The sequence below is a fragment of the Ixodes scapularis genome, unplaced genomic scaffold (assembly GCF_016920785.2).
Source record: "Ixodes scapularis isolate PalLabHiFi unplaced genomic scaffold, ASM1692078v2 PGA_scaffold13__105_contigs__length_92229423, whole genome shotgun sequence".
Lineage (NCBI taxonomy): Eukaryota > Metazoa > Arthropoda > Arachnida > Ixodida > Ixodidae > Ixodes > Ixodes scapularis.
The window spans coordinates 91,657,393-91,679,196 of record NW_024609839.1 but is presented as its reverse complement, the minus strand read 5'-3'; the positions used below and the strand labels follow the sequence as shown (position 1 = coordinate 91,679,196).

General features: G+C 44.0%; 2 protein-coding genes across 2 annotated transcripts; one reads left to right on the top strand and one right to left on the bottom strand.

Moving 5' to 3' along the window:
- Nucleotides 1-7,990: 7,990 nt before the first annotated feature.
- On the top strand, nt 7,991-12,800 carry LOC120837297 (putative nuclease HARBI1). Its single transcript, XM_040206532.3, has 4 exons — nt 7,991-8,421; nt 9,466-9,605; nt 10,552-10,720; nt 12,056-12,800. The coding sequence occupies exons 1-4, from the start codon at nt 8,164-8,166 to the stop codon at nt 12,743-12,745; spliced, it is 1,257 nt and encodes a 418-aa protein (XP_040062466.1). The 5' UTR covers nt 7,991-8,163; the 3' UTR covers nt 12,746-12,800.
- LOC120837298 (chromatin assembly factor 1 subunit A-like) lies at nt 12,800-14,824 on the bottom strand. The gene is made up of 2 exons (XM_040206533.3): nt 14,650-14,824; nt 12,800-14,135 (listed from the first exon to the last, which is right to left on the bottom strand). Exons 1-2 carry the CDS (start codon nt 14,813-14,815, stop codon nt 13,453-13,455), a joined length of 849 nt encoding a protein of 282 aa, XP_040062467.1. The 5' UTR covers nt 14,816-14,824; the 3' UTR covers nt 12,800-13,452.
- Between the last annotated feature and the right edge of the window lie 6,980 nt (nt 14,825-21,804).

Sequence of the window (21,804 nt, the reverse complement as noted above, 5' to 3'; positions counted from 1 at the left end):
GAAGTATTTGTTTTTAGTACTTTGCAAGGAAACTACAACTCCCTGTCTCAAGTACATTCTCCAAACCTGGTCTTACTAAATTTGCGAGGTATATTCTTACCTAGCGAGGTGCGTAAGCAGACAATGCATTGCTTCATATTGTCTTTGAGAACAATGTCTTTTTCATTGTTCTTAGAAGACAACAGAGTTTTAGAGAACCGTTCTTCAACTCTGATTTTGAAATCATTGGTTCCGCTGGTAATCACTGCGCATGGAATGTGTGCACCTGCATGTCATATTGTTACTGGAGCTGGAAAATGGTTCCTTTGAACTCTCTTAACCATACTTCGTCTCGGATGTTTCGTACAGCTCTGGGAAACACACAGGGACAAATGCATTGATCTGAGCACTGGTTTGTTTCGTGAGGGCTCAGGAAAATCTAAGCTCTTTCAAAACCCATGTGCCGATGTCCTTGGCTTTCCAAATAGTACCTACAACTTCTGAGGTAGAGTGTAATTTTGCACTAACCTAACAACAAAGTGGTAGGCTGTTATCATGCAAAAGTGTTGATTTCTTTCGAAACCTCTTCTGGCCATTCCTCTCAGAGGACTGGCAGTTATAAGTGGCTTATAACTTTATGTTAATACATGCTTTGCACGCAATGTCATTCCTACTTGTTCTGGCCAAGAAGTACAAGTTTGAAGGTGTGAAATTTATGCTGCAGAAGGTACGAGCACAGGAGCATGGTACGGAGTAATGACTGCTGATGTAACGTAAATGCAAGCCGCTCATCGGGGAGAGAAAAAAGTACTGGGTGGCCTCTTGGCCATGTCTGATATTTGCCGCTAGTACCGCAAAGAATTCCCATATTACACACTTGTGTACCTATGCATACCATGATTTGAAAGACACTCAGAGTGGGAATGAAGAGGACCATCAGTTTACTTTATTTTAAAAAAAAAGACTGCATTTATTGTACTTTACTTCAACTGCATCACACCCTGTATACTTACTACTCAACTTGATGTACATGATTACTCTATATTTACTTCAAGTAGTTTTTAGATATGCTTTACTTTATGAAACACTGCTTAAAATTTTAAATGGACACTAACTCAGACAATTAAGTTAGGCTGACAGTCAGGTTTGGTACTGTAGTGTAGAGGTTAATAGTTGGGCACTCTCAGCTATCTGGGCAGGTTCTTGCTAAGTTCATGAACCAGCAGGCACAGAACATCGTGCAGAAGATGGCCAGGGCCAGAATTCAGCAGGAGTACTAGGGGACAACAATGAAGGCTTCTTCAAGCGCTGGCTGGACCATCAAAAGTTCCACCAGCCATGCTCTGTGAGGTTGAGTTTCCTCCACTTTGCTCTCCTGCTGCTTCTGCACCACCTCTGCCACTTGCTTCTGCTGCTTCCTCCCCTGAGAGTACCTGTGCACCTTGTGAAGCAGCTGCTGATGAGGTGCAGAGATGTCAGAGCAGGGCAGAGATGTCAAAATCTGCAGGCTCTCCTGAACCAGGTGCTTGCATGGCCTCTGAGCTCGTTTTGGACAGAAGCCAACCAGTTGTCACATATGGAAAGGCTGAGCGGGGGCACAGACGAGGCAAGCCTTCTGATGTGCCAGTGAAGTAGATCCATGGTGCTGGGTTCAGGCTGGTTGGTGGTGTTTGAGTCCACAGCAAGGATAGTCAGGTAGGGCAAACCTGGGAAAGCATTCCTCTTGCTAATGCAGAGGAGTGCCTGAAAGCCACATCTTCAAGGAGCACAGCTTCTTTGAGTGGAAAAGCTATACTCCGTTCCACCTTCGGTCTCAGCGCAGTGGACGTCACAAGCCATTCCAGCCGATCCAGCACCAGGAGAAAATCGTGTGACCTGCCTGTTGGGCAGAGCGACACCCGTAGCTCAAGGTCACATGCCACCCTCTCAACGCTGGATTGGCTGGGATGGCTCCTATAGCGTCCACTGCGCTCGGACTGAAGGTGAAACGGAGTATAGTGCAGGGGAGTGCCCGAAAACCACTTCCTTTGGAAGCACAGCTTTTGGAGGGAACGGTGAGTGTGAAGCTAGTGCAGAAGAGTGCCCAAAAGCCACTTCCTTGGGAAGCACAGCTTCTGTAAAGGCCTGCGAGCAAGCAGCCGTTGTCACTGCCGATGCTTCGGGTGGGAAAGCTAGTGCAGAGGAGTGCTTAAAAGTCACTTCCTCGGGGAGCACAGCTGTAGAGGCTGGTGAGTGGGTGGCCTTTGAAGTGACTGAAACCAAGGTAGTGTGCCCTTTTCAAAGCACGGTGGGAGGAGGGAAGCAGCGTGGGTGAAGTACAAGAGCACGAAGCGAGGGTCTCGCAGGCTGTGTAAGGCACTAAACCATACTGCCACTATTGCATCTTCCACCATTGCTTGGGATGGAGGAGACCTTGCATAGGGTGCCTCTGTTCTTTGTATGTGTCCGATAATCCATTTTCTGGCTTGGGGGAGGACAGCCCAGCATGTGCGACAAAGAGCAGGGCCACTGGAGGCAAGCATCCCGCCACATCCCTGCTGCAGAGCCATTTTCCTGCAGGCCTAGTTTAGCAACTATCCAACCTATCTAGCAGCATTTGAAGACTGGACCAAAAAAGGGTTGCATGTATTTTCAAAAAAAAAAAAAAAAAAAGAAGGTCAAAGACACGTTTACTAGTTCAATCTGATGAATTTAAGTACTCCATGGTTGAGTTCATCTAGTCAAACCAACAGCTAACTCCTTGGCCCAATGCGGTGAACGAGGGCTAAATGAAAAATTGATTCATATTAAGGCGTTCCTTAGCAGTCTTACAACCTTCCCTAGCAACCAGGTGCAGCTCTTGCCATAGTCTGTTGCACCCTGTGCAGCTTGAGAGGATGTATCTCAGCAGCAGCTAATAGACAACAATCGGTGGGGCAACTTTTTCCGAAAAACTGTGCATTAGTTTGATCAAACGCAGGAGGCAGTCCACGAAATGTGACAGTTATAAGAAAGCATGCACTTTCTGGAATGTTCCACAACAAGGCACTTCGCCTTAGTATGATAGGGGCAGAGTTAATTCCTCTCTACAGAAGTTATTCACTTACTTAAAAAGAACTGGCATGTGTAAGATCCAACAGTTCTCTGTCTGATAGTGTTATGAATATTGTGCGTAAATGTTTTACGTAACACGTAAAACATTTCCACATTGGGGTGGTTTTCAAGCTGTTCTGTTAGCTGAGGGACTAAAATTCAAACAGGTGAGAGATGCTTTCATTCAGCTATTGCATACAAGAGTTCCAGACCATTGGCAGTGATGTGATACTTGTGCCAAAGTACTACATCTTGCTACATTTGACCAAAATCTGAGGAACTCGGGCCAACATTGCGCCAAAACTTCATTTTAACAACTCTCAATTTGGCCGGAACGATAGGATTGTGAGAGTTTGCAGATCTTTAGAATATTACGTCATATAACATACTAACTCTGTCTGATTTCGCATCAAACGCAGACATTACTCGTGTAAGCGAGTGCCATTGTGTTTTGCCTTTTTTCTTCTATTTTGCCGGGCGCATCCCTGAAGTCGCCTACGAAGCTCAGAGGGCACGAATGTTGTGTTCTTAAAGGCTTGTGTTAACACCGACTCCTCGGCATCAGGGGTCTCAAACGTGGATTCCAGCGCCATGAAGATACAACTGGTTGGCGTCGGACCGGATGCGGCATCTGCCAGCCAGGCGAGACCAAGCACTGCGAGAGAACTATACAGCGGTCTACCTGTGGGACTCTGAGCAAGAGCATTGTGCGATGGTGGTATGCAACCACCATAGTTCCCAAATTTGTAAATTTGGGAACTATGGCCTAAATTTGTACTTTCGACTACTATATTAAACCCAGTGTTTTTTTTAATTGCCAAAAGCCTAGTTGTCAAGACCTCATTTATTTTCTAGAATATATTTTATTTGAGACTATTTCTAACACTCGGAAGTTCCGCAATAATTTTCGTGTTTGTTCTGGCGGGTTAGTTTCGCTGAGTGCGCTTCTCACCGCTCACTGGTGTACTGCAGAGAAGCGACAACCGCAGTGTCGCTTGCTTCGCTGCAGCGCACCTGTGTGCTAAGGGGAAAGCATACCTCCAGAGCTAGACTGGACGATTTTTGAATAAAATTCGGCTTGTATGTATGATAGACTGAGTGCAGTATCGTGGAGGTATCTTTTTCTAATTCTAGATTTAGCAAGGATACTTCAGTATTGCAAATATATTTATGTGGACTCTTCTTTACGTTAATGTTTTATGCCAACTTTTTTGTTTAGTGGTCACTCTTATCTAGGTGTGAGTGAATTAGCAGCTAAATTACCAGAAGTAGAGAATGCAAGCTTGAGAAGAACCTTAACAAGTTCGGTGGAGTTGTTTATAAGAAGGCATATTTATCATTTACAGGCCAATTTTAGGGGCGAAGCTCCTTAGGGTCTAGCCATGTCCGGCATCCGTGCTCACATCGATTGCCATCCCATCTGTCTTCTTAAAACAAAGAAAAAATGTTTGTGCAGTCAACAGCATTCAAACCTGTGCGGGGAGACCCCAATGGATTTCTAGTCCATCGCCTTAACCACTCGGCCACGACTGCGGGACGAGTAGGTGCTCTGAGGTGTGGTAGTAACTCGAGAGCTGAGGATGACATGGACGAAACGTTGCAGGTAGCCGCTCAACGTCTATACAGGAGAGGGCGCTGCGGTCAAATGCATATATAATTGCGTTAAACTTTGCATGCATTGGCTCAACGTTTATAGACGAGAGGGCGGCTGTCAAATGCGTATATAACCACGTTCCATGCCACACATTCCATACCAACGCAACCCAGAGCTCAGCACTACCTATGAGCAATAAAAAAAAAAATCAGCACCATCAGCACTACCTATGAACAAGATCAGTATCATCAGCACCACCGAGAGCTTCGCCCCAATCAACATCATTCACCATGTGGAGATGCAGTCATTTTTTTGTTTTTTTGTTGTGAAGTTCTAGGTACAAAATATAATTGATGTTTCATAATCAAATGATGAGTGCTTTTTTTTCTGTATTCAGAACTGCAGTTTTATTACAACCTCTACAACTTGAAGGAAACAAATTTAGGCACTCAAAATTATTGTATTTTAGCATTATTTCACTGGGATTCCATACCTAAATTTACAATTCACCACAATTCATGCTGTCCTTCATCTGTCATCTTCTTGTCACCGTGTCTGGTGCGTCTGCGTGCAAGTAAACTGCTAGTTTTGTGCTTGAGGAAATCAATCCTGCTGTGCAATCGATGATAACAAAAGGTTGCACATAAGTGAGAAGGCAAAGTAGACTCTGCCTAGTTGGACAGGTCAACACATGAATCTTAATGTAATATTTGCAGTGCTATGAATGAAAATGGAATGTGCGCTTGTGCTCCAAAAGTTCTTTTGGCTGCTCCAAGAGCTGCTCCAAAACGACTGAGCGATCACGTCACTGCATTGGTTATCAGTATCAAACATTGGGTCAGCTCCAAACTCTGTCTTTGCATATGGTTATATTGACAATGTTCCTCCTGATTTTGTCAAGCAACTGTGCAGCATTCTGAGGTTACAATTGGCCACTATAAATGTTTTTATAAAACCTGCACAAAGTCGAGGCCAAGTCAAAGTCAAATTTGGGGGTTTTATGTGCTAAACCAAAGACGGGCATCTGGCACACCCCAGCAGACTGAGGATTAATTTGGACCACCTGGGGATCTTTCGACGTGCAACCGAAAGCTCGGTTACACGGCGCCTCCTCTGCAATAAGCCTCCGTCAGATTGTGGGCAGCTCGGCCGGGATTTGAACCCGCCACATGGGGATCCGTAGGCCAGCGGTCTCGCCTTAGAGCCACCGAGGTGGCTTACAAAGTCAAGGCGGCACTCTGGATTGTGGCTTATTCACAATAGCTAACATGCAATACATAGCATCCGGCAAAGACCTTACCTCTGTAAGCTTCTGACAACAGTCAATGAGGACCCATTTACTAAACTGCATTCTAAAGGGAATGACAAAAGACTTTCCCATAATAAATTTTATTGTTTCTCAAGTGCGACCAAAAGACTTCGCTTACGCTGTTCATTGCTTGTGCAGGCAGCCTCTGCTTTGTGCCGGTGCTGTTGGCATTATTCAATGTGCAGGTTGTCCATCCCTCTTTCACGAGGACTGTCTAGGCAGAAAACCTAATTGTGGCATACAGTTTGCATGCAGTCGAGGGTGTATTGTCACTGGAATGCAGAAGGATAGGCAGAGGTTATCCTAAATGACTGTTTCAAGACCTTGAACTTTATTTACCATACCCGCCAAGTTCGGAAACACTAAATCCGGGAGAATTTCTAAGCGGGGGGGGGGGGGGGGGGGGGGTAGATGTTTTTTAAATTTTTAAAGATTGATAACAAATATAAATGAAGACAACTTCATTATATTTATATTGCACTGCTCATGCTAGTGAAAAACTGCTGCGCCTCGCTATCATAGCAGCCATTTGTTACGACGGCAAAAACCACTTATTTAAGTGCGAGGAGGGAAGGGGGGGGGGGGTTTGAGTTTTTTGGGAGATTTTTCTGGCAATTGTACAAATTGGTCAAAATTCGGGAGTCTCCCGGGTAATACGGGTAACTTGGCAGGTATGATTTACCCTTGTTATGTTTATTCTTGTTATTCTTTACCTTTGTTATGTTTCCACCTGCATATTTCTTACTTTTCATTATTAGAGTTTGATATGACAAAAACTGACTGATATATTTGAAAAGGCATGTGACCCTGTAATTAGTTGCAAGTTATTATTACAATTGTGTTCAAACACTCATCATGGCCAACAATTTCAATAACAATTGTTGTAAAAAAAAAAAACTTGCTCTCGAGACTAATAGATAGATAATAACAGCTATACCCTTTATAATGGGTGGCAGCTTCCACCACCTAGCCTAAAACATTAACAGAAACGTCATCCACTGCCTCCTCCCCCCGGCGAGGGAGTCGCCAATTTTCCTCTGGTCAAACCTTGTCAGCATCAGCAGATTCCTCACGACACCGCAGTAAATGTTGGGGCTTAAGTTTAATGAAATAATTCGCAACTGGTTATGAGGTCACACCTCATCATCTGCAACAGAGTGCCCTCTCCATTTCAAATACCATCTTTTTTCCCTTATATTTAGCATAAAAAAGTACTATGTACAGCTGCTGATTCCTATGGGGGGCAAGACAAGAACAGCTTAGTGATTTGAATTTTTATGCTTTGGTGCATGGTGCTTTTAATCTTTTTCTTTTCTTTAATTTAGGTCTTTTGGAGGAGCCCGACTGCTAGAGAGCGTGCTCCAAGGTGGTGGATAGAGAAACGGCTTCTGTCAGGAAGTTGTGAAAACAACTTCCAACTACAAGATAAGCATTCATGCCCACGGACCAACAAGCTTCTTTTTTTTTTTTGTTGTTGTTGTTGTTAATGTTCCTTTTTCTTTTTAGTTTGCATTTAGTTCATTTCTTTTTTTGTGCTTGTGGTAGGTCTTATTTTGTTGAAATAAACTTTTTGCATCCGTTTCATTCATGCTATTCTTGTTGCAAAAACACTGGCAGCAACATTCGTTCAAGATAATGCTGCAGAACAGGTTACATTGAAGCAAAGCAAATGTGTCAAAGGGACTGACAATTGAAACAGTTAGCAAATTAAACTTCATACTTCTTGGAAGGCTCGCTGATGTGACTGCTGCACCAAAGGCCCCAGCCTGCTATATGCTGCTAAAATTAACCAAAATACTATGATGAATTTGTGCCAACGCTGCACGAAAAGCTAGACTTTTGCTCGCTATTTAATAGCCCCTTCCCCTGGCAAATAGCGAGCGCTCGGCGGGCGCTCGCCGAGCGGATTCTTGTTTCCCTCGCGAGATGCGAGCAATCTCTCCGTGTGCCGCTTGTAGATCTGGAGCCAGTGGGGCGCTCGCCGAGCGGCTCCAACCGCTCCGTGGGAAAGTGGCGGAGCGCGTCGAGCGGTCCGGAGTAGTTCTCCGCGCAGGCTTTTTCGGAGGAGTACGATCTGTAGTCGCAACATTTCAGTTTCGATTTCAACGTTCTGGCGACCGGCGAGGGAGTGAGGGATTTTCGCGGCTTTTTGGTTTCGTTTGCTGGGTAGGCTCTCTTCTTGTGCTCGCTTTCGTTCCTCGATCTCGTCATGACCGACTCGACCGAGAGTACTGCGGCTTTGGCGTCGTTGCAGTTAATTTTAGGTCTATTAGAAAGCAGTGACAGCAGTGACAGCGAAAGCAGCGACAGCGACGAAGACGACGGAGATACAAGCTCCTCCAGCTCGAGTGACGACGAGGCAGCCGTTCTCGGCGAAGTGTTCGCCGAGACGTTCGCCTTGCCAGCGAAGAGGCCCAAGATAACCCGTTATGTCGAAGACGTTGTGCGCGCCTATTCGGATGAAGAGGTATGTCGTTTCTTCGTTGTGTGGTCTCTGTGAACCGACCATGAATAGGAGGTAAAAGCGCTAAAAAACGACGGACAAGTTGAAGAATGACGAACACCACAGAGCGCTAACTTGCAACTGAAGTTTATTACTGAAAAACACGTACACATATATACACCGTGACATCAAAAAGACAAGTGGCAATAATGCCGCTTCATCTATCTAAGGTTAATCTATGAATTGTTTACTCTTTCGAATGATTTCAAATATGCCACCTCAGAGCTATACAGGTTTACTGAGGGAGCGCTGACACACTTGCCCTGATCGTACTTCAAAATAAAAAACGCCTCCGATATCTCTCTCGTTTTTTTGTCTCTATTCCGAGTTAAGATAACGGTGTTGTCAAGCCGTGGGACACACCCACATCTGTTACAGTGTACAGCCAGATTGCCCGAGGGTGATGATCTAACTGACAGGGCATGTTCCCTGAGTCTGTCGTTTATGCACCGACCCGATTGCCCGATGTACACCTTTTACCTAATCGGGCAATCGGGTCGGTGCATAAACGACAGACTCAGGGAACATGCCCTGTCAGTTAGATCATCACCCTCGGGCAATCTGGCTGTACACTGTAACAGATGTGGGTGTGTCCCACGGCTTGACAACACCGTTATCTTAACTCGGAATAGAGACAAAAAAACGAGAGAGATATCGGAGGCGTTTTTTATTTTGAAGTACGATCAGGGCAAGTGTGTCAGCGCTCCCTCAGTAAACCTGTATAGCTCTGAGGTGGCATATTTGAAATCATTCGAAAGAGTAAACAATTCATAGATTAACCTTAGATAGATGAAGCGGCATTATTGCCACTTGTCTTTTTGATGTCACGGTGTATATATGTGTACGTGTTTTTCAGTAATAAACTTCAGTTGCAAGTTAGCGCTCTGTGGTGTTCGTCATTCTTCAACTTGTCCGTCGTTTTTTAGCGCTTTTACCTCCTATTCATGAATAACCAACTAGCCCAAGTACACACCCTTCTACAGAACCGACCATCTCCCTGTGTTGCAGTTCCGACGCAACTTTCGCCTCCAACGGGAGCCCGCCTACGCCGTGATCGAGAGGTACGAGCGGTCTGTATATTACAGGGGATCGATTCACGGAGGGTCCAACCCGAAAACCGCCGAAGTTTGCATCCTCTCTTTTCTCTGGTAAGACATGTTTTGTAGGTCTCAATGTAGCTAGGAGAAAGATTGACCGATTTGACCAACGATTTCCGATCCAGCCCATATTCCCCATACATATACTGGCACGGTAGTTGTACTGTAGATATGCCGCGGCGGTCACAAAATAGAAGCACGAAAAAATACAAAAGAAATGGAGACCCACTAAAAGCCGATAACTATATATGTATTAATTGAGCATATTAAATTGACTTTGGTAATTAAAAGTCAAATCATTGCGTCTTTTTATTAATGCGGTTTATTATTATCTTTTTTTGCTAACATCAATTACTTCAATATCTAAGGAAAAAACAACTTTGAGACATAGGGACAAAAATTGGAACAACACAATACTCTCAAAACTCAGCCGACTCAGCTGCAAAATGTATTATCACGCGTCTTCTTTCTAGGAGGACACAACTCCCCAAACAACGCTAATGCCAACAACCGTGGGGGGTTAACGGTTAGTTGGCATTACCGTTGTTTGAGGAGTTGTGACCTATAAAGGAAATGTGTGGAAATAAACGTTGTAGCTGACTTTTTAAACAGTAGAGAAGAAACATCAAAACGTAGAAGAGACAGAAAAAAAGACAGGATGATGTGTCAAATTCCGCTAATTCGTCTATTTAGTCCAGCTCTCAATCTCAAGGTCACCACCAACACAAAGGGACAAAGACTATACAGGTCAAGCGCCTAGTCTACATCACACAATGTAAGAATGTGGACAACCTCACAGGTTGACGCAATAAGGCAACATCCATCCTTGAACTTCAACTTCAACAATAAAATCTTTCTCCGCGCTATTGCGCTTTATAATATCAATATAGTTAAACCAACTAGCCCACCTTAATATTTTAGTATATTGTCTCTGCATCATAACAAATTATAATTAACGTCTGCGATTTAACTCAAAGAAACTCTATTTACGCTGCAGGTATGCTGGCAACAAAACCTGCATTCGAGATGTTGCAGGCCGCTTTGACATGGGGGAAAGCACCCTTTCCCGCATCCTGAATCGTGTGGCTGAGTTCCTGTGCAGCATTGCTCCAGATGAGATCCGCTTTCCTGACGATGTGGCAGCCCTTGCCAAGGATTTTGAGGAGGTTTGTTTTGTGAGCTTGCTTATTTACGTATCCTGCTGCTTCAATATTATTGGGACAATTTCGATCAGGAGCGGGGCAAAAAAGAAAGAGATAATATCATACAAACAAATGATTGAACAAAATCAGAACAAGTTCAAAACAAGATCAAATAGACAAGAGCAATGAAAGGCAGTCAGAAATTGCTTGAAATAGGCCATGCATGCAATGATACTAGGTTGGGAACATAATTAGTTTACACAAACTTAATGGCATTAGTGTGACCCAAGTATACTCACATGAAATGCCACTGACGAGGCGCTTCATTTTGGTATAAGTTAATTCAGGGACAAAAGCAAACTATTCATTTCAATCTGTGTTTTGCAGAACTGGATGACACAGTCACGTCGATTTCGGTGTTGTAGGACCGTAAGCACTCGATTTGTGCTTATGGCAATTATTGCCTGGGCAAATATTTGGGTAGTGATTCGTGAAAGTACAATCACTACTTGTACAAGAATAGGCAAACTTCAACCATGTCTGGAGCTCAGTATGCACCTTGTGCTTTGCCAACCCTAAAGCATGGCAATGATAAACATTGATAACATATAATCTGAACCAAATCATATGAGGCCACTTGTTCTGGCAGTAAGTTGGGGGGGTGATCATTGCCTGTCTAAACTTTTCGTGCAACTGTCTATGAAGAGCAAAGCTAATGCATAAATTATAAGTAATGGATGTCAAGGGGGATGCTTTATGGCAAGTTCAGACCAGAATTAAAGGTTGAAAGTTGGTTAAAAAAATGTTTTACTGGCGACCAATGAAGCATACGACATATGGCTGCATGCAAGGAACTCCCCGAGGTGTTTGTAGATTATGTGTTCTAATAATTTGCATATAAGTGGAGTGTGATTTAAGAAGATGGGTCTGTAGCTTGACAATGCATTTTCTAAATTTATAGAATAGAAGGACTTTCGCAAGTTTCCATGAAGATGAAAAGGGAACTGCAGCAGTTGGTAGCAATTTCTTAAAAATAACCGCAAGGCAGTGTATTTCTGGCGGATGAAAATATTTGCATCGAGTCAGTTTTTTCAGGTTTCTAGAAACTGAAGCAACAGTACAGGTGATTACACACCTTGCATATATTACAGAAAATTACATTGTCAAAAAGACCCTTGACAGGTGTTGTATAACTGGTGTAGTGGTCTGCCTCAAAGTTTGAAATAAAAAGGCCACCTTTCATTTATTAATTTATTTCCTTTGATGGGCAGACTACATATAGCATCTCTCCTTTTAGAACTTGGTGGGAATGAGTACACAGCGCATAGTTTGAGCTCACATACCACATTCTTTTACTAGGTTTCAGGCTTTCCTGGGGTCGTGGGTTGCGTCGACGGCAGCTACATCGGCATCCGGTGCCCTGACAACAAGGTGAAGTCAACATATGTCAATCGACATGACAAGACTTCACTGACGTTGCAGGGCATCTGTGATCACAGACGCCGCTTTGTGGATGTTTTCACGGGCCCACCAAGCAAGATTCACGACTCAAGGATTTATAAATTATCGTTTGTGTCGCGGATCATCCCATTTCTATGCTGCATGGGCAAGTATCACCTTCTTGGCGATGCAGCATACCCGTTGAGGGAGACTTTGGTCACTCCTTTTCGGGATTATGGGACATTAACTAACCAGCAGAAGAGCTTCAACACTAAGTTGAGCTCCACAAGGGTGCTCATTGAGAATGCCTTCGGGCTACTCAAACAGCGCTTCAGGCAACTGATAAACCTGGAGTTCCCGACAGTGCGCCGAATGTCCACGTTTATCATTGCTTGTTGCGTCTTGCACAACTTGTGCATTGATGCTGGGGACACTGAAATCCGTGATGCTGAGGTGGAAGAGCTGAGGCGCCAGGAGTTGCTCAGGGTGGACAGCAGGGGCTCGCCCGAGGAGGACCTGCCGGGCGTCTCTCTCTCGGATGCCGCACTCAGGGTGCTCGGACGCATTAAAAGGGACAGGCTGGTCTCATCCCTTTTCCCCACTGGTTGAGCTCCTCGCGCAGGCATCAAGCGCTCAATGGCGCCCTGAGGCAGCTCCTGATAACCTAACTATGCAAGTGCCAGGCATTGGGGAAAAACGTTTACCGTGTTTTTTTCACCGACAAACTAACTCTGTGTTTCTCATCAATGCTCACTCTTCACGCAAATATGGTGCTGCGGTCCGGAAAAGTTGCCAAAGTTTCAGACTTTGCCGTCGCTATTAAAGTTATCAGCAGTTTTCTGAAATTTTCATTGAGAAAAAGGAGTATAAGGGGGAGGGGGGGTCGGTATGAGGCCCACGAATACATGGTAATAAGGGGTGTCGGCTACCTAAAGCAAACTCCATTTTCACATCTAAAATTAGCAAAAAAATGACATAACTTTAACAGATAACAGCAACCTCCGTTTCGACATCGAGCAGAGACCAATTGTTCGGTGACGCAGTTTATTTTTTGCGGTGAAAAGAACACTAAATATTTTTCCTTGGAAACAACTGTACATGGGTAACTTACTCTGTCATGAATGTTACCTTCTAATATCATTTAAGGCATGAAATTGTGTTGAAACCAAAACGTTTTTATTAATTGCTCAATCAACATGTATAATCTTGAGTATATATATAACAAATGATGCTCTGGAGTATGTAGAAAACTAGGGTATGTACAAAACGTGAATAATCAAGTGTAATGGGCTAGAGAAACATTTAGATAAAATTAATCACTTTGCAGTGTTCATGGTGTCCAGCACTCGCTCCAGCATGCCAAGAAGATTTTGGTGCCGCTCTTGACGCTGTTTTGCACGATCCTCTCTCTTCTTTTCCCGCTCTTCTCTACGCTGATCGCGCTCCACACGTCTTTCTTCGCGTCTTTCCTCCTTGCAGGCACGTGCTTCATCTTTTTTTTTTCTGAGATCCTCCATTTTTGAAAAAAAGTGTTCCATATGCCGCATGCGCTCAGGGTTCTGCCGTGGACAGGGTGGCTTTTTTAGGGTGGTACATTCTGCTGATGTTGATGGTCTAGGATTTTCTGTGGAGGAGGCTGGTGCATGTAGAGTCGTTTGTTTGTATACGGCCTGAGAAACGCCCATCATCACTTCCGGCTCCACACTGTCATCGGCTGCCCTGATGAGATTGAACTCTTCTTCAAACTCTATGTGTTGCCGTGTTGCTCCACTTTTTCCATTGCTGTCCACAACCTTGGTTTTTCTTTTCTTGAGGGTTTTGAAACGTGTGTCACATTGCTGTGCAGTGTAGTGGGAGTTCATCCTCTCATTTATCTCTTCAGCAATTTTAATAAACATGTGTTTTCTTGTCTTAAAACGTTTAAATGGTCCAATCTCTGGGAAATATCGAGAGTAGAGGGCAAGAAGAAGCTTGGATTCGCCTTCTGACCAGATGCAAGCTGAAAACAAAAACACAAAATTGTTGAATAACCTAATAAACTGGGCATTCTTTCGATGCAGCTTGAAGGTGCTGGGCTTATACGGCATATTTGTGGGGTTTCTTATGTAGTATGCAATTAAGGAATGTTTTAATGCTCTGCATGAATAGGGTACCTGGCAATGACGGTAAATGAAATAAGCTTGCAAGACCGTGACAGGTCCAAGCAGAAATTGAATACCAACTACGAGAAACTGTCGAGAATGTTTCAAGGGGCATAAATGGGATGCATGATGCCGAATTGCCAAGTAAAAATATCATGCTGACCAGCTTCACTACTGCACTGGCAAAATTGGCCCCATGTTGCAAAAGGTCATGGAACATTAACCATGCAGCCAATTTGTCACCACTCTGAGTAAAACTTACATCCTATAGCATTCACTGTTAGCATATACCTTCAGCCACGGAGAACTGACTTATGAAGCTTTGTAATCCAAGTGAAGGGTATACTTTGTATGGGTATATGTATGACTTACGTTGAGTACTGGAGTTCTGTGTGGAGTTCTGTGGCGTACCGTCGGATTCTTCTGGTACAGGCAGAACGCCAGCGTAGCTTCCACCATTGTGGTCATTTCCTGTTGAATCGTAGGGCGCACCATTGATTAATGTGGCATCAAAATAATTGCAAAAGGAAATGAACATTCCTGCAACCATTCACCATACAATTGTTTTTTTTTTTTTTTTTTTCTTTTTTTTTAAATACTGCAGCTTAGATATGTGGGCCAATTGTCATAGCAGCTATAGGTGTGGCTAGACAGAAACAAAATCGTTTTAGCACCATATGAAACCAAGCACAGCTCCTGACAGATTGAAGTATTCGCATTTACTTGTATAGGAAAAAAAGAATACGGGAAAGCATCATGCTCAAGTCTATTGGAAAACGCACGTAGTTCGTGTTTCCTTAATTTTGACCGCAAGTTAATTAGATCAAGACATCCGATGCACGGATGTTCTGTGACTTCATGTCGTAACTTGACGTCATTAGCAGACGAAAAGCATCATGCTCAAGTCTGTACTGGCGAAACCATAGTTCGTGTAGTTTTAACCGCGAGTTAATTACGTCACGACATCCGATACACGGATGTTTCTGTGACTGTCGTAACTCGACGCAGACATAAGCGCCCGTAACATATAACGCAACGTAAGAAAATAGTACTGCGTGAACGTACTTTAAGTGCAAATTCTACATCTGTTAGAACTGTTATATTTAGTTTACCTCCGCTGACCAATTATTTTGCAGTAGTTGATAAGCGAGCGGTCACATCGCAAATCATATACACAATAGTAACTGGAATAATTAGAAGACAACGCGCCAAATACTCCGGTGATGGAGATCGCCTTCGGAGCTGACGATCGCTTTACGGCATACGTGTTTGGTATTCTGCTTAATTGCATCCTACGGTTCGTACAAGTACTTCTAGTTGTCTTCATCGGGTTTATAAAACTGTAAGGAAAAATAAATTGCCTCTTACCGTCGGGGTCACCGTTGATCACATAATAAACAACCTGGGGTGCTTCCGATCCGGAGTTCATTCTCTCAGCAAGGTGGCAAAGGGAACCGAAACTGTTAAAAAGCGCGGGTAGACGCTCCGAAAGCGGTGGCGCTGGGAGCGTTACGCTCGATTTGCTCCGCAGCGCGTGCCACTGGGGTAGATCACGTGACCGATCGCTCGCGGAGGCCGACCGCTCGACGACCGCTAGGTCGGAGCGCTCGGCATTTGCCAGGGGAAGGGGCTATAAGATTTACTCTGAGCTTGGTACCTTGCTGGATCATTATGGTAGAGGATGGTGCCTGTTCTCAAAAATAGACTATTGATTGGACTAACACACTATTTGATTTTACTTTCGTATCGAACAGGGACAGTACACTTAATTTCCCTAATAGTCCTCGTTATTTTAAGTTTGTTGAGGTGGCCACACTATAGCTTTGGTGAGTGCACTTCTCGATAGGCTTTGGTGCACTGTGGAGAAGGCACTCGTACCGTAAACAGCAGTTTTGTCAGGTTTGCTTCCCTGCAACACACTTTCGTACTAGAGGAAGACTTACCTAATGAGCAGGGTATTAAGAAATTAAACATCTGGGATATGGTACATGTTGATCTGACAATAAAACCTTGCAGCAAAATTGCAAAAATTAACTGCAGCTATTATGTAGGTGTGCATGTGACAGCAAAACGGCGAAAAAGTATTCCGGAATGCAGATACTTATAGAAATACATTTGTTCCCGAATGGTGCTACGTGAGGAGCGTATAATTCGTGGTGAATATGAATGGTAATTTATGCTTGTGCTCCTCTTTTTGTGCAATTTTAAGCACTACCCCTTTGCTCAAACTCTTTATTTATCATTATGCCGCTAGAAAAACATGACACCCCCCTTGAACCACATAGTTATAGAATGGTAAAGACTGCGTATCATGCCTGACAAAATGCATCTGCCCAAAATGAACATTGTTTTGCCATGAGGGCGCAGAACCAGTGCAGCCGCCGCGTTGGGACTGGCGCTGTGATCAGCTTTTGGAGCAGAAGCACAGGGTGTCGTCTGCATCTGTTAGCTCTTGTTTCACCGCACCACGTTGTATGCTACATGTAATTATTCGCAGTTTGATAAGACCATTCGCATTTCCTTAGTTTTAATGTATAAAAACGAAGTCTTTTCTGTGGATGTTTCCTTACTCCAGTCTACTAAAAAGTTTTATGTATGAAATGTGTTTGTCCAGATTCCTTCACATTCATTTAGCAATAGCAGATTCAGGCCAAGTCTCTAGAATTTCGCATTTAGATGATAGACGCGCAGCATCAGGATGATTTCACGTCTGGAGTTACTGGCGGCCGTGCGCGGTCAGGAGCGGTCACTTCGAAGACGAAGGCCTGACGAGAGCGTTTTCGCCAAAACAGTTATCAACCGTCACTTTGGTGTCAAGTTGATGCATTTATTCTGATTCTCAAGAAAGATTGGCGTGGAACTAGCATGCCAATGCCAATTCTCTGTGTTTTTTTTCCCAGGCCCACTAGTGGGCGTCCACAAATACCAGCGGACAAAGCATGCAGTATTATGCTCAGCTATGGGGCATGCAAGTGCCCTTGTATTAAATCCCAGACCTCTGCAAGGTATCTGGATCGTCAGTCTGCATCCAAGAGCTACTCAAGGTGGGGCTATCAAGAGTGTGATACTTTTCCTGTGTCTTTTAAGAAGAATATGAACATAGCACCACGTAGCATTAAAAAGAAACAATTTACATGAGTCAATCATTCAGTGCTTGCCACAGGGAGCCGAACCTGTGCAAGCAGGTGCGTAAAACGCTCTCAGAATATCATAATTGAGCACATTCCTACCCTAGGTCAGGATCTTGATTCTGTGTCCACCATGGGTGCATTATTTTCTCAAGTGAAAGGAAATGTAACCTTTCACTGGGCGTTATTGTTAAGCATTGCAGACATTTGAGCAAGAGCTCCGAGAAATGGCACCACAAGCAGAGATGGGCGAGGAGTTTCATCTGCTCTTGTTGTCTGCTTCTGCACAGACGCTGAACTGACTCCGGAGCTGGTGCAAGCTTTTGAGGAACTGGGTCTGAACTCGTTTAAAACTGGGATGAATCGAACGCGCCAGTGCAGCGGCTGTGCAACTTTAGGGTGAATCGAATGTGCCAGTTCCTGCACTGCTGAACTAGTTCAGCCACTTCAGGCAAATCAAACAGACCTCTTACGATGTTGTACACCCTCACTATAATAGTATCCTTGAATGTCAGTAGCAGACTCATCAGGCAACCACCGAAACGGTACATTGTGTCAGATGCTGGGACGACCGGCGTGTCGCAGAAGAGCACGAGAACACGCATGCCAGTGAGCACAACAAAAATGTCTAAACCAAGGTCTGGAAACAAAAGGTAGCAACCTGAAATTACATTCTGTACCACCCATCTCGATGCATGGCACGCCTGTCAAGAAAGCCGGTTTGGGCGCGACGTCACATAGATAAGAAGTGCAAGACATCCTCGCATGGAGTTTTAAGCTAAGACACTGAAAAACTTGTCTAACTCAATGCATTTTTCATTAAAGGAATTTCTTGCTTTGAAACTCACATTGGCACATTTAAAATCTTATATTGTGACCCATACAAAAGTATTTAATATTACTGGTGCGACACTTTTTCTAAGCATCAGAGGTGTCGCAAGCCCTTGAGGCTTTCACCGGCTCGCTATTGTACTTTCAAAAATGTATTTTCTTCAAATAAAACTATGTTCTATGTTCTACAATGTTCTAAATGCTGTCCAGCTTCACCTCATTTATTCACGCAAGACAAGTAAAAAGCTTGAACAAACATTCACTATATCAAAGCAGAAAACATATGTAACTTCACATGTAAAAAAAAAACAAAAAAGTGTTTCCCCTGTGAATTGCAGTTTGATACTAATCAATGTTGCAGGCCTTATCAGCAAAAAGCGGCTAAAGTGCTTAGCGAAGAGAAAGAAAAAAGAAACTTTTTGTGTTGGGATTTGCCCTTACAAGGTGCTTCATTTGCATTGCATGTTCTAGTTAAGTGTCTGAGCATTACATGCCCCAGACACTAAAACGATAAATACCTCGTTGCCTGAAAAGCACGTTCTCGCTTCGATCCGCAATTACAGTTTTGCGAATTCGCCAAGCTTAGTAAATTCTAAATAGTTTTCTTCTGCACTTGAATGCTTTAGGGAAAAGGATGAGTTCGATTTATACAGTTAAATTTTTGTAGGGATCGTTGACTTTGCCAAGTGTTAGCTACAAAATAATGCATTCGCCAAAAAGCATAACATTTCAAATGTAACTATTTCGCGAATTGAAAACAGCAGCCCAGGTTCGACACATACGAGCGGTCAAAAATACACGGCATGAGAACGACGCAGCAACAGGCAACATCACAGGAATTTCGTAACAGCAGAGAAAAAAAAAATTAAATTACACCCATTCGCTCGGCACAACTATGATTTTATTATGTATGAAGCAACACAAGAGTTTCAACTCACCAACGCAGGTTCGATGTAACGTTCAGCGTGCTTGGGCCGCTGGGTAAGAGCAAGGAAGTTTTGTCTAGTAGAGTATAGTTATGACATTTATTTCATTCCTGATGCGCTTATCGATCTTTCAACGAACCAATTCGAATGTCACCATTGATAATGTTTGCAGAAAAGCCAAAAAAGCAAAATATCTCAAACCTCCTGCACCTTGTGTAGGGTGGCTAGCCACCATACCTTGCGCACAGGACTGGTGAGCGCCATGACACAACAGATCCGCAGAAATTGAAACACGTTTGAACGTAAACATAACAAATTTGTTTTGTATTTGCAAAGTTAATAGATCTTGTTTAATTAACAACATTATTTTTTAATTTTATTTTATATTTCTATAAGCATGCGGTAAGAAACAAAGATTGGAAAATCATTCTGTGCGGTGGTATCGTGGTATTCTCTATGCCGCGAAACACAAACAACATTTCGGTAGGGTGATGGCGGCCCGTTGTCTTTTTTGAGGATGTACTGGGTGTACGCCACTGCAGAAATTCAGTGGGTGCGATTTTCGGACGTTCGGAAACGGTGGTGGTGGTGGTGGTGGTGAGGGGGGAAGGGCGGGAGGGAAGGAGAGCAAGGGCACAAACAACGGGCCGGCATAACGACAAGTATTGTTTGTGTCGCTTTTTTTTTTTAAGCGTTTTTTAATGAAGAGTTGGGGGCGGTCGTTTGTTTGCTGAAACGTTCGACCAACTGAGTGCCATCCCGTTGTGTTCTGCTCTTTCAGAAGAGAATATACGGTATATTATTTCTGCTATTGACTGGACAGAACGGAAGAGGTTGATACGACTATTTATTATTGTAAAAAATAGACACAGCACAATAAAAATGCAGACTGAGAGGCACGTAGAACGAGCGCTGTGTTTACATGGTCGGACAGGACGGTGTGTGTAATGTCATTCATGTGATGCATCACAAAAGGTGCACAGGATCCCAGAACAGATACTACATACTACTGAAAGCCAGAGCCGAACTTACACTGAAGACACTCTTGAAGAACACGGAACATACCGCGGTGTTTGTAATCAATGTATCTGATGGAACGTTGGGCTGTTCCGAAGTTCTCTCGGTGCGTGAATCTTGTGTATTAAACTGAGTGCACTGTGCACTTGTCCTTTTTTTCTTCTCCGGACCCTTCTAAATTATTTTCCTAACCACCGTCTTTTTCTCCTCTCCTAGCTGTCATGAATTCTTCATGTCGTGCCATATTCCTTGGGGCCATACTGACATCTCACTGTGTAAACATGCACAACATCCCACTTGCTTTGCTTTTGGGGAATCGGTGGGCTAGCGCACACCAGCTCGGAGCGCGTGGAGCAGTTCGCGCTGCAGAACCCAGGGCTTGGGTTCAATCCCTGCCCGCTTCGATCTGGATGAGCATCGTACCGGCCTGCGGATGTGTATCACTACTCCGTGGTGCACGTTAAAGACCCCAGGCTAGTGGTTGTACTGCACTGGCTAAATTGCTCATCTACAGCGAGTGACTCGTCGCAGCTCTAAAATGGCTGACTAAATACACGTTGTATAAATATTCACACAACCATTTATTTTATATGTTGATGACCTGTGCAACACGCGTTCGTTTTTCACCACACGCAAAAAAAAAAAAAACAAAAAAAAAAACTAGCAGCGTTTATTTTCTCAACTTAACAGACAGAACAAGCGGCCACCTGATCTGGAGCCGAAGCACATGACACGCGCTGAGTTCCAGATATTGTTATGGCTCGGCTACTGTCGTCATTGCAGCGATTGGACACGGGCCACTACCCGAATGCTTGTCGAGCTATCGATTATCATGAGCCCAAATCGAGTGCTCACGCAATGCTCGGGTCCAATCTATGAGCCACATTAAAATAACGGCATTGGGGGATACTGCGATCCCCCAGCTACGTCATCAAGTTTTGCGAAGGAGAGATTGAAAGAAAACGCTCGCTTTTGTCCTTGAAATGACATCGCAACAAAGGAGTTTCTTGGTCAGTGGCGGTGCGTGCGAGTATCCTTGAGTCCCACTAGTGCCAGTAAGCTCGTGTAAAGTGAAAAACATTCCAAGTGAATATATGCGATATTCAATTGGAACGTTGGTCGTTTTTCTTTCATTTTTTCTGCGACTTCGACTGCGTGGGGTGAAAAAGGAACGCGTGTTTTATAGGTCACTATCGTCAGGGATCCGTTCTTAACGGTATTTGCGCGAAGTATAGAAATTGTTGCATCGCCCCTTTAAAGGGATGCTGAATCAAACATTTCAGTGTCTATAATGAGTGGCGCACGATTTTTCCACGCGCCAGCAGTCGCCGGTGTGCGTGAGCACACGCAACGAAATGAGCGAGTTTTAGAAAAGAGGGCCCCAAAGCTTAGGGTGCCCCAAACAGCTCGGGGCATCGCAGTGGGCATGCGCAGAAGTTCTGCGCATGCGCAGTGGGACGCCCCAAGCTGTTTGGGGCACCCAAAGCTTTGGGGCCCCCTATTCTGAAAAGACGTACAACTGGTCAAAGTGAGCATGCAACTCGCACTGTCAGCTTATGAGTGAACGGAGTTGCAAGAGGAAGTGAGAAGTATGCAAGCTATGCCAGCAAAGACATCCGGCTCCT